This window comes from Chiloscyllium plagiosum, unplaced genomic scaffold, assembly GCF_037043375.1.
Source record: "Chiloscyllium plagiosum isolate Xiang-an unplaced genomic scaffold, Cpla_swu_hap1 HiC_scaffold_12, whole genome shotgun sequence".
Taxonomy (NCBI): domain Eukaryota; kingdom Metazoa; phylum Chordata; class Chondrichthyes; order Orectolobiformes; family Hemiscylliidae; genus Chiloscyllium; species Chiloscyllium plagiosum.
Window position 1 is genome coordinate 56,811,542 of NW_028270150.1, and position 10,796 is coordinate 56,822,337.

A 10,796-nucleotide genomic window follows, 5' to 3' on the forward strand; every position below is an offset into this window, starting at 1 on the left:
TCCAGATGCCTTTAAATGTTGCAATTGTACCAGCCTCCACCACTTCCTCTGGCAGCAACTGAGGAACAAATCTGATTTTAGAACAAAAATGATTGATTTAGATGGATGCAGTAAAGATTTGGGAATAATGGGGTGATTGGGTACAATGGCCAGATAGTCTTTGAAGATTCTTTTAATGTATAACATTTTTAGAGGACTTAACAGCCAGATGCTGAGAAGCTGTTTCCCTCACCTGAAGAGTCTGAACCAAAGACCTCAGAATGAGGGCAAACTGGGACAAGGGAAATGTCTTCATTCTGAGGGTTATGAATCTGTTTAACTCCCTACTCTAGAGGACTATGACTTCTCAGCTATTGGGTATATTGAAGGCTGATATCAATAGATTTTTAGGCACTGAGAGAATCAAGAAATATGATAGATACAGTTGAGGTAGAAGATTGACCATGAGAAGAAAATTTGCTAAAATTGTAACTTTTCTTTTCTCCTCAGGTTGGTACAACAGATTGTTTATTAATTTCATCCTGAGGAGACACATTTTCTTTTTTCTTTTACAAACCTACTTTCCAACCATGTTAATGGTCATGTTATCTTGGGTTTCTTTCTGGATTGACAGAAGAGCAGTCCCAGCTCGGGTTTCACTGGGTAACTTATTTTTATTTTCTTTATGTTTTTTCTTGTCTTTATCATGGTGAGGGATAAAGTAGACGAATGACAGCATAAAACTCTTCAATTGAATGGAAAACACAACATTGTGCATAAACTTAAAACCTCACAAGAAGATTTCCCTCAACTCTGATATCAATTTTTCCATTTATCACTTTGAATGGATGGACAATTTAGTGCCAGACAGCCAGTTCCACAAAATGAGCAGTTTTAAGATGTGTGTCAACATTTAACAGAAATTAGTTTGAATATGCTCATTACAGTGGGTTGGTTTCAGATAGTTGCAATTGCTTCACCTCATATCCCTTTTTCTTTTAAGGAAGTATTGGCCTAATGGTATTATTGTTAGGTTATTAATCGGGCAACCCAGGTAATATTCTGGGGACCTGGGTTCAAATCCCACCATGGTAGATGGTCAAGTTTGCAATAAAATTTTAAAAATAAATCTGGCATTAAGAGTCTAATGATGACCGTGAAACCATTGTTGATTGCCAGGGAAAAACCTACTTGGTTCACGAATGTCCTTTAGGGAAGGAATCTACCATCCTCTTTTGGTCTGGTCTATATGTGACTGTAGACACATAGCAATATGGTTGACTCTTAACTGCCCCCTGGGACAGTAAAAGCTGGCCAAGACAGCAGTGCCCACATCCCATGAACAACACAAAATACTAGCGCGAGAACAACAATACGGAAGGCAGATTAATGTTGGAGGTTTGTGGCTAGAACAGGGATGATAGCACATAGAAGAAGTATTAGAAATAAACAGATATTTGTGAGCTCCCTCACAAATGTACTGCTGTGACTCATTGCCTGAAATTCAGGCTCTAATTATTTAACACTCTCCCATTCAGTTCATGTTAGTTTTCTCAATTTACCTAACTATTGTGCTGGTGTAGATTTACACCTGTATATTTTAGTCAGTATGTCCGGAGTCACTATATAATGGTGCAACTGGGTTTCTTGAAGTTTGATAGCCAATTTATTTGTGATTTAACTTTGTTTGACTGAGATCTGCATCTGGCTTAAAGTTAACACTATCAGTCTCAGTGACACAAAGATTTGCAGACTTGTACTGCTTTCCTATGCTGAGAAGGACCAATGTCTGGAATGGTTTTCCCAAAGCCATGCCCCTTTACTGTATAATAAGGGAAGATGAAGAGGAGCAGCAGAAGCAAGAGCTCTGTGAGAGTGAGGCCTAAAGCAGAAGTGAGCAACACACTTGATTACACTCATGTACTCTGTCAATGATTCTGTTACATATGTACTGCAGGAAATCTGGTGCAAATTTCCATTCATAAACTGGTACCAATTTTAGTATATGTGACATTGAGGAAATTCCATACTATTGCATACAGTGTGATAAACTTAACGTTTGATATTTGTCATAATTTAAAGATAGGTTTTTAAAAATTTAGTTCATGTTAAAATGTAATTTGACTCAGTGTGTGCCTTAGGAAAGCACACCTTAAAGTACTAACTAAAATGTTTATATTTTATGTTGATCCCTGAAAGTTTATGCTTGTACTTGTTGAGATCTTATATTTCCAAAAGCACAACTGAAAGTGCTAGTTACACACAATTCAGTGCTGCATCATTTCTAAGTTGCTGCTATTGGCAGTGCTTAGAATTGTTCTACTGTCTCCATCATGGATTGTTCAAAAAGATGGAGAAAGATCCCAAAAGAATTGGAGACACTGGCCAGAGACGGGTGATCCACCCACTCTCTACTCTTGACCCAGATTAGAATAAAGGTCCAGGTGTTTTCTTTATCAACAGTCTGCCTCATACCATCAATATTTCTTGCATATTTTTCTTTTCCACTGCAAGGAATAACGATTGTTTTAACTATGTCAACGATTATAACTGGAGTGAATGCATCAATGCCTCGAGTCTCTTACGTTAAAGCTGTGGATATCTACCTCTGGGTCAGCTTTCTCTTTGTCTTCCTTTCTATAATTGAATATGCAGCTGTAAACTATCTAACCACCATCGAAGAAAGGAAAAAGATGAAACAGAGAGAGAAGGTAGGATGATTAAAATTGTTCATTTTCAAAAAAATGTATACAAAATAGAAATTGAGAAAATTCTTTAAAGGTACACTGGATAAATCATATAGAGCTTCCCTTTACGCAACATATGCATTTGAACATGCTGAAATCACAATTATAATGATTTTGAACTATGATTCTCAAAGGTTCAAGTTTGTCTTTAAAATGCCTGAGTATGTCTAAGGCACATGTGAGGTTTTCTAAAGCTATTTGGGGAAGGGAAATGAGAAGCAGTTTCAAAATGATAGGCTACTAGATTTTCTGATGAATGGCAATTATACTCGCATGACTATTCTGCTCCTATTTTACATTAAGAAAGAGTTCCAAATTCCTGATAGAATATTGCATCAGGACTCCTTCAGAAATTCCAGATGCCAGGCAAATAGATTGCCATTTGGTTTGGGGTTTGTTAATAGAATGCCAGGTAAGTAGGACGCCAAGTGGGTACAGTGCCAGGGCACAAGATGGGAAAGAGCCAAGTTAATTATGGGGATGTGTAGTGTAGGTCAGGGTGGACAAGGGATATTGGGATTTGTGGTGGTGGGTATCAGGTTCTGGGGAGACTAGGGATGTGTTAGATTCCAGCAGTGAGAATAGGAGGATGTGATTGGTACTGGTGGGGGTGGGGAGGTAGTTGTGCATGAGAAGTCAGGTCCCACGGGAGATGGGCATTTAAGATCCTTGGTGGAGATGAAGTTTCTGGGTTCTGGGGTAAGATGGGGGTTGTCATGTCCCAGTGGAGATGGGGGCATATCTGGTTGCTTGGGGCATGAGATAAGGGGAGGTTTTGCATCCCCAGGGAAAGGAGAGGTGTTGACTCCTGGGAGATGAGATTTTCTGGTCTTGGGAGGAAGTTGGGAATGTCAGTTTCAACGTTGGGGGAAAGTTATTGAGTCTGGGTAGAAAGACGGATTTTGGATCAGGAGATTACATAGATAGGAGGAGTCTCTGGTTAGTTGTGGGGGTTGGGGATGATCAGTTCAATAGTTAGCCAAAGTTAGACCCAATTTTTAATTGTCTAACTTTTCCTGAATTACTAGCTACTTAAATGCAGCAAAATCATCCAAATTCTCTGTTTGAAATGGATACTTTTGGAGGGTTCCAGGTATAAGGGAACTTTTCATCAGAATCTTTGATTTCCTGGGTAATTCCCTCAGTCTGGTACAAAAGACCTTTTGCAAGGTCTGATGCTCACCTTCCACCCTACCAACCTTCGCATAAACCAAATCATCCGACGACATTTCCGCCACCTCCAAACGGACCCCACCGCTAGGGATATATTTCCCTCCCCACCCCTTTCCATCTTCCGCAAAGGCCATTCCCTCTGTGACTACCTGGTCAGATCCACGCCCCCCAACAACCCACCCTCCTGTCCTGGCACCTTCCCCTGCCACCGCAGGAATTGCAAAACCTCCTCCCTCACCTCCATCCAAGGCCCCAAAGGAGCCTTCAACATCCATCAAAGTTTTACCTGCACATCCACCAATATCATTTATTGTATCCATTGCTCCCGATGCGGTCTCCTCTACATTGGGGAGATTGGACGCCTCCTAGCAGAGTGCTTTAGGGAACAACTCCGAGACACCCGCACCAATCAACCACACCGCCCCATTGCCGAACATTTCAACTCCCCCTCCCACTCAGCCGAGGACATGAAGGTCCTGGGCCTCCTTCACTGCCACTCCCTCACCACCCGACGCCTGGAGGAAGAACACCTCATCTTCCGCCTCAGAACACTTCAACTCCAGGGCATCAATGTGGACTTCACCAGTTTCCTCATTTCCCCTTCCCCCACCTCACCCCAGTTCCAAGCTTCCAGTTCAGCATTGACCCCATGACTTGTCCTACCTGCCTATCTTCCTTTCCACCTATCCACTCCACCCTCCTCTCTGACCTATCACCTTCATCCCCACCCCCATTTACCCAGTGTACTCTTTGCTACCTTCCCCCACCCTCCTGCCTGACCTATTACCTCCATCCCTACCCCCATTCACCTACTGTATTCTATGCTACTTTCTCCCCACCCCCACCCTCCTCTCATTTATCTCTCCACCCTGCAGGCACTCTGCCTTTATTTCTGATGATGTGCTTTTGCCCGAAACGTCGATTTTCCTGCTCCTCGGATACTGCCTGAACTGCTGTGCTTTTCCAGCACCAACCTTATCTAGAGTCTGATGCACAACTCCCATTTACGTAGCAAAATTGACTAACTGGCCATTGGAAAATCCAGGCCAAGAGGTCTCTCCTTTAAAACAGAGAAATGAGGAGAAGTATTTTGTCTCAGTAGGGCAATAGTCATTGGAATTCTTTTCCCCAGTGAGCATTGGAGACTGGGTCATTAAAATATGTTTAAAGCTGAATCATATTTTTATAGGGGACAAGCAGAGAAGTGAAGAGCACAGTCAAATCAGCTACAACCTTACTGAATAGCAGAGCAGGCTAAATGGAGGTGGTATGTCACAAAGTCCATCTTAATGATGCATGATTATTCAATGGCATATGAGATTGGCTGGGACTGGATGTGGGCAAAATACAACCATCTGCTTCTTCACCAAGATTTGCAAGCCATGTAAATCCTGACTGATATAGGAATGAATTTACAGGATAGATTGGCTGGGTCAGAGGGCACATGTGAGAATAAGCAATATGCAGGAGTCATTTTATTTGCCATCAAGAATCCCTTTAGTGTTCAGTTAAATTGAACAGCCAGATTACAATCCTACTGTTGGCCAACTAGAAGAGTGGTCAAGTCAAATAGTTTTCACTTTAAGTTGGGGATCTATTCATGAAAATCACTACTTTAAGTAAACCAACTTTAAGTGAAACATGGATTTGCATAAGAGTCATGTTGGGGTTAGTGTGGGGATTGGGTGGGGGGTAGCAGAAGCTGGACCAGGGGGCAAGATTGTTGGGTGAGGAAATACTGGGAGACAAGGCAAGGGTAGGGCTTAATGACATTAAAACCAGAAATGCCAATATAATTTAAAGAAAAAGCCCTAAAGATAAAATTAGGTTCAAAGAAAATAATATTAAGCAGGACAATGAAAATGAGAAATACCTATAACTGAGTAAACTTACCAAGGGATTATTTGGTGTAATGGTGATCTAATGATACATCTCTAGCAATCCAGACACCAAACCTAAATGTTGTGGGAACATGGGTTTAATTCTTACCATGGTAGCTGATGGAATTTAAAATTAAGAAATCTGGAATATAAAAACTAGTTTCAGTAACGGTGAAAACTAGCATGAGTACTAATTCCCTTGAGGAAGAAAATATACCATCCTATCCTAGTCTAGTTTACATGTAACTCCAGATCCACAGCAATGTAGTTGACTCTTAACTGCTCTCTGAAGGGTCAACAAGCCACTTAGTTCAAGATAAACCACGGATGGACTGTAAATATTAGCCTTGCCAATGACACCCACAATCCATGAAAGAACAAAGAAGAGTTGAATGCATAGATTAATCTTGCTACCAGTAGTAGTGCCAAATCTGTGTTGTAATTTAGTTGTATATAATTCAACTCAGCCACTGATTTTCAGCTGGCCTAATGTATGTTGAGTAGTTCCACAGCCACTAGCAGATAAGCATACCAAAATCTGAAGACGTAATTGGTTTGGCATGATGGTTGTGGCTAATTAAACCACAAGTTTTCTGGTCTTTCTATTCTGACTCAATATATCTTGGCCCAGTCTTCCACAACAAATGGTAAATTAACAGTAATTTAACCAGTGTTCTATAGTTGGTGTAGTTTTCAGCTGGATATGATATTGGAGGTGTGTGAACATTGGTGTATTGCACTTAGCTGTATGGATCCTGTTTTCTTCAGAAGACTTGGAAAGAGTGGTTCTTTCACACTTCTCAAAGTCCATTGTTCATTTCTAGTGATAATGTTACCTGTCATGAAAATTACCCCTTCCTTCATGATCTAATTAACAAATGATCAACAGTAATTATGTCTATCATCTATGTTTTCAGGACCAGTTCTCAAGTAAATATCTGGTCCCATTACTGTTGGCAGAACCCTTAATCTTGGAAGAAAATTAATCTTGTTGTTACACAGAAAGGAAGAAAAGAGTTGATTTTAAATAAGACTGAAATAATTTGAAATTATATTAACTTGAAGTTGCTTTTACAGATTTGAAGATGTGCCTAGTAAATTGTGTTACAGTAACAGATTTGTAAATCAAAATGTTGCTTTGAAGAGTTATCCAATTTTATAAATTTTGGCCCCAATTTTAACTCACTTGCACAGAGTTAATATTGGGCCCTAGCAGTTAATTTTATACAGATAGGTCAGTACCAGTGATAATCACAAAAGTACTTATTTTTCAGTTTTCAGATTCCTTTAGGTTGAATCAGACACAAACAATGGCTTTTGATGGCTGCTATCATGATAGTCAGCTGGATGTGTCAGACTATGGTGAAGCTCGTTTAAGCGTAGCAAATACTGAAGCCAGAGAACGTGTATCCTGTTCAAATCCGGATGGTCAACAGTTGAGAAGAAAGAAATCTATTAAGGGGAACGTCACTGCAGTTATGATAAAAAACAATCATGTTATTGATACTTACTCGAGGATTTTATTTCCTACAGCATTTATTCTTTTTAATTTTATTTATTGGTGCTTATTTTCATAAATGTTGGTCATTCCCAATCATTCTAATATTTTTTAATTTAGGGGAGATGATGGTTTAGTGGTAATCTATCACTGGACTAGTATTCCAGAAAGCCTAGGCTTATAAACCAGGACTGTGGGTTCAAATCCCACCATGGTAACTGGTGGAATTTCAATTCAATCAATAAAAAAGCCTTGGATGTAAAGCTAGTCTCAGTAATGTTGACTATGATGGCTATCATTAATTATTGTTAAAAATCTGTTTGGTTCTGTAACACCCTTTAGGAAAAATCTGCTGTCCTTACCTTGTCGGGTCTGCAGTATATGTAATTAACTTTTAACTGACCTCTGAAATGGTCTACCAAAGTATTTCTATTCAATGTCAAATAGGATTGAATTAAAATGCTGGCCTTATCAGAGTGACCCATTTTCTCTGAAAGAATATGGAAAAAAAGATGGTGAGCCCTAAAATTTCGGTCATGTAATATCCATTTTTTTAGGTGCTGCACTAATCTCTTAAGGCTGGACAGCCATTGACTGTTATCTTGAACTTATGATGGATTTCATTGACAGGTAGTAACAGTTGATTGACACTGACACTGTATTTTCACTGAGTTTAGGGAGATTTCATAATTTAATGGATACTGACACAATTTTGTATTTTCTTTTGTAAGATTGCATTCTCAAAAATACTTGACCTTGAATATTACAGGATACAATGAAAATAAAGCATCAACAAATGCACAAAACTTGGATGCATATTGGAGTACAAGTGAAACAGCCAATTTAAACCTTACTAATTTTTAAATCTAATAAGTAAAATGCTGACATCCTCATACTGGGGACATAAAACTGAATCTAATTTCAGCCTGAACTGTATTGTATAGTGTATATTCTGAACATTATACCAAATGTTCTGTAAATGATAAATTATAGGAATATATAAATTAATTTGTGTAGATTGTAGACTCCTTGCTGTCTGTCCTGTTAAGTTTTAATAGTGGCTTATTCATTTAAGTAACGAAGATGAATTTGCAAAACATTGTATCACAGAAATCCCAAAGCTTTTCAAACAGCAAATCAGCTGAAAGACCAATTTATCTGCTTTTGGTGGTGTTGAGGGAGAACTGCCAGATAGTATACTCAAAGAACTCTAAAATCTTTGATAATTGTCACAGTGTCCTCCACAGCCACCTGAACAGGCATTGCCAAAAACGCTCTGTGTTTGGGGAATTATTCACATGAACAAAATAATGTACACATAAAACCATAGATTAGATCACATGGAATACAGGCAGAACTAGCCATTTAGATAAAGAACTGGCTTGAAAGTAGAAAATTTGAGGATGGTAGTGGTGGTGGATGGTTTTTTTTACAGACTGGAGACCTGTGACCAGCAATGTGCCACAAGGATTCGTGCTGGGTCCATTGCTTTTCGTCATTTATATAAATGATTTGGATATGAACATAGGAGATATGGTTAGTAAGTTTGCAAATGACACTAAAATTGGAGGGATAGTGGATAAGGTTACCTCAGAGTACAACGGGATCTTGATCAGGTGGGCCAATGGGCCGATGTGTAGCAGAAGGAGCTTAATTTAGATAAATGTAAGATGATGCATTTTGGAAAGGCAAGTCAGGGCAGGACTTATACACTTAATGGTAAAGTCCTGGGGAGTGTTGTTGTACAAAGAGACCTTGAAGTACAAGTTCATACTTCCTTGAAAGTGGAGTTACAGATAGATAGGATAGTGAAGGCGGCATTTGGTAAGTTGCCTTTATTGAGAGTACAAAGTTAAAAATCACATAACACCAGGTTATAGTCCAACAGGTTTATTTGGAAGCACTAACTTTTGGAGCGCTGCTCCTTGATCAGGTAACAACCACCTGATGAAAGAACAGGGATCTGAAAGCTAATGCTTCCAAATAAACCTATTGGACTATAATCTAGTGTTGTGTGATTTTTTTAAAACTCTTTACACCCCAATCCAAAACTGGCAACTCCAAATTATTACTTTATTGAGAGTGTGGAGCTGGAAAAGCACAGCAGGGCAGGCAGCAGCCGAGGAGCAGGAGAGTCAACATTTCAGGCAAAAGCCCTTCATCAGGAATTCCTGATCAAAACATAGACTATGCCCAAAGCATAGACTGTCCTGCTCTTCAGATGCTGCTTGACCTATTGTGCTTTTCCAGCACCACACTCTTGACTCTGACCTCCAGCATCTGCAGTCCTCACGTTCGCCAAGCTGCTTTTATTGGTCAGCGCATTGAGTACAAAAGTTAGGAGGTCATGTTGCAGCTGTACAGGACAACTTTTGGAATACTGTGTGCAGTTGTGGTCTCCCTGCTACAGGAAGGATGTTGTGAAATTTGAAAGAGTTCAGAAAAGATTTGCAAGTTTGCCAGGTTTGGAGTTTTGAATGATAATGAGAGGCTGAATAGGCTGTTGCTATTTTCCTTGGAGTATCGGAGGCTGAGGGATGATCTTCCAGAGGTTTATAAAATCATGAGGGACATGGATAGGATAAATAGACAAGGTCTTTTCCCTGGGATGGGGGAGTCCAAAACTAGAAGACATAGGTTTAGGGTGAGAGGAAAAAGGTACCTAAAGGGGAAACGTTTTCAAGCAGAGAGTGTTGCATGTATGGAATGAGCTGCCAAAGGAAGTAATGGAAGCTGGTGCAATTGCAACATTTAGTGGGCGGCACGGTGGTTAGCACTGCTACCTCACAGCTCCAAAGACCCGGGTTCAATTCCCGCCTCAGGCAATTGACTGTGGAGTTTGTACATTCTCCCCATGTCTGCGTGGGTTTCCTCCCACAGTCCAAAAATGTGCAGGTTAGGTGAATTGGCTATGCTAAATTGCCTGTAGTGTTAGTAGAAGGGGTAAATGTGGGGGAGTGGGTTGGTGTGGACTTGTTGGGCTGAAGGGCCGGTTTCCACACTGTAAGTAATCTAAATCTAAAAAAAGGCATCTAGATTGGTTTTTGAATAGGAACGGTTTAGAGGGCCATGGGCTAAATGCTGGCAAATGGAACTAGATTAATTTAGGATATCTGGTCGGCATGGAGGAGTTGGACTGAAGGGTCTGTTTCTGTGCTGCACAACTCTATGTCTATATATGGAAGTACTATGGAGATTTTTTTAAAAAAGATAAACAGAACAGAAGTCATTATGCAAACCATAAAGACATATTATTAATAATGCTATTTTCCATTGAAAAGCCCCACTTCGTGTTTAACCACTTTAGTTGTCTGACAACAACAGATAGTTAGATAGATAGCACTGTCAACAGATTAAAGCATTCAGGTGCTTCACAGAAGCAAAACCAGCAATCAGTAAATCACCAGTGTTCCCTTCAGGATGGTTGCACAATTGATTTCTTTCTTAATGGAAGCAGAGAGAGAAAGAGAGAGTATTTTGCAGTTATCCATGCTTGCTGGGAACAGTAAATGGAAATCA

General features: G+C 39.9%; 1 protein-coding gene across 4 annotated transcripts in view; it reads left to right on the plus strand.

The window, feature by feature from the left end:
- Nucleotides 1–8,293, plus strand: part of LOC122555118 (gamma-aminobutyric acid receptor subunit rho-3-like) — a 31,066-nt gene extending 22,773 nt beyond the window's left edge. For 2 of the 4 annotated variants that reach the window (XM_043700814.2, XM_043700817.2), the window contains 3 exons: nt 490–642; nt 2,494–2,690; nt 7,054–8,293. In XM_043700814.2, the coding sequence (XP_043556749.1) occupies nt 490–642; nt 2,494–2,690; nt 7,054–7,356 (653 nt within the window). In that variant the 3' untranslated portion in view covers nt 7,357–8,293. The remainder of the gene's footprint in view (nt 1–489; nt 643–2,493; nt 2,691–7,053) is intronic. The other 2 variants (XM_043700818.2, XM_043700820.2) reach the window with 2 other exon arrangements.
- The last annotated feature ends 2,503 nt before the right edge of the window (nt 8,294–10,796 follow it).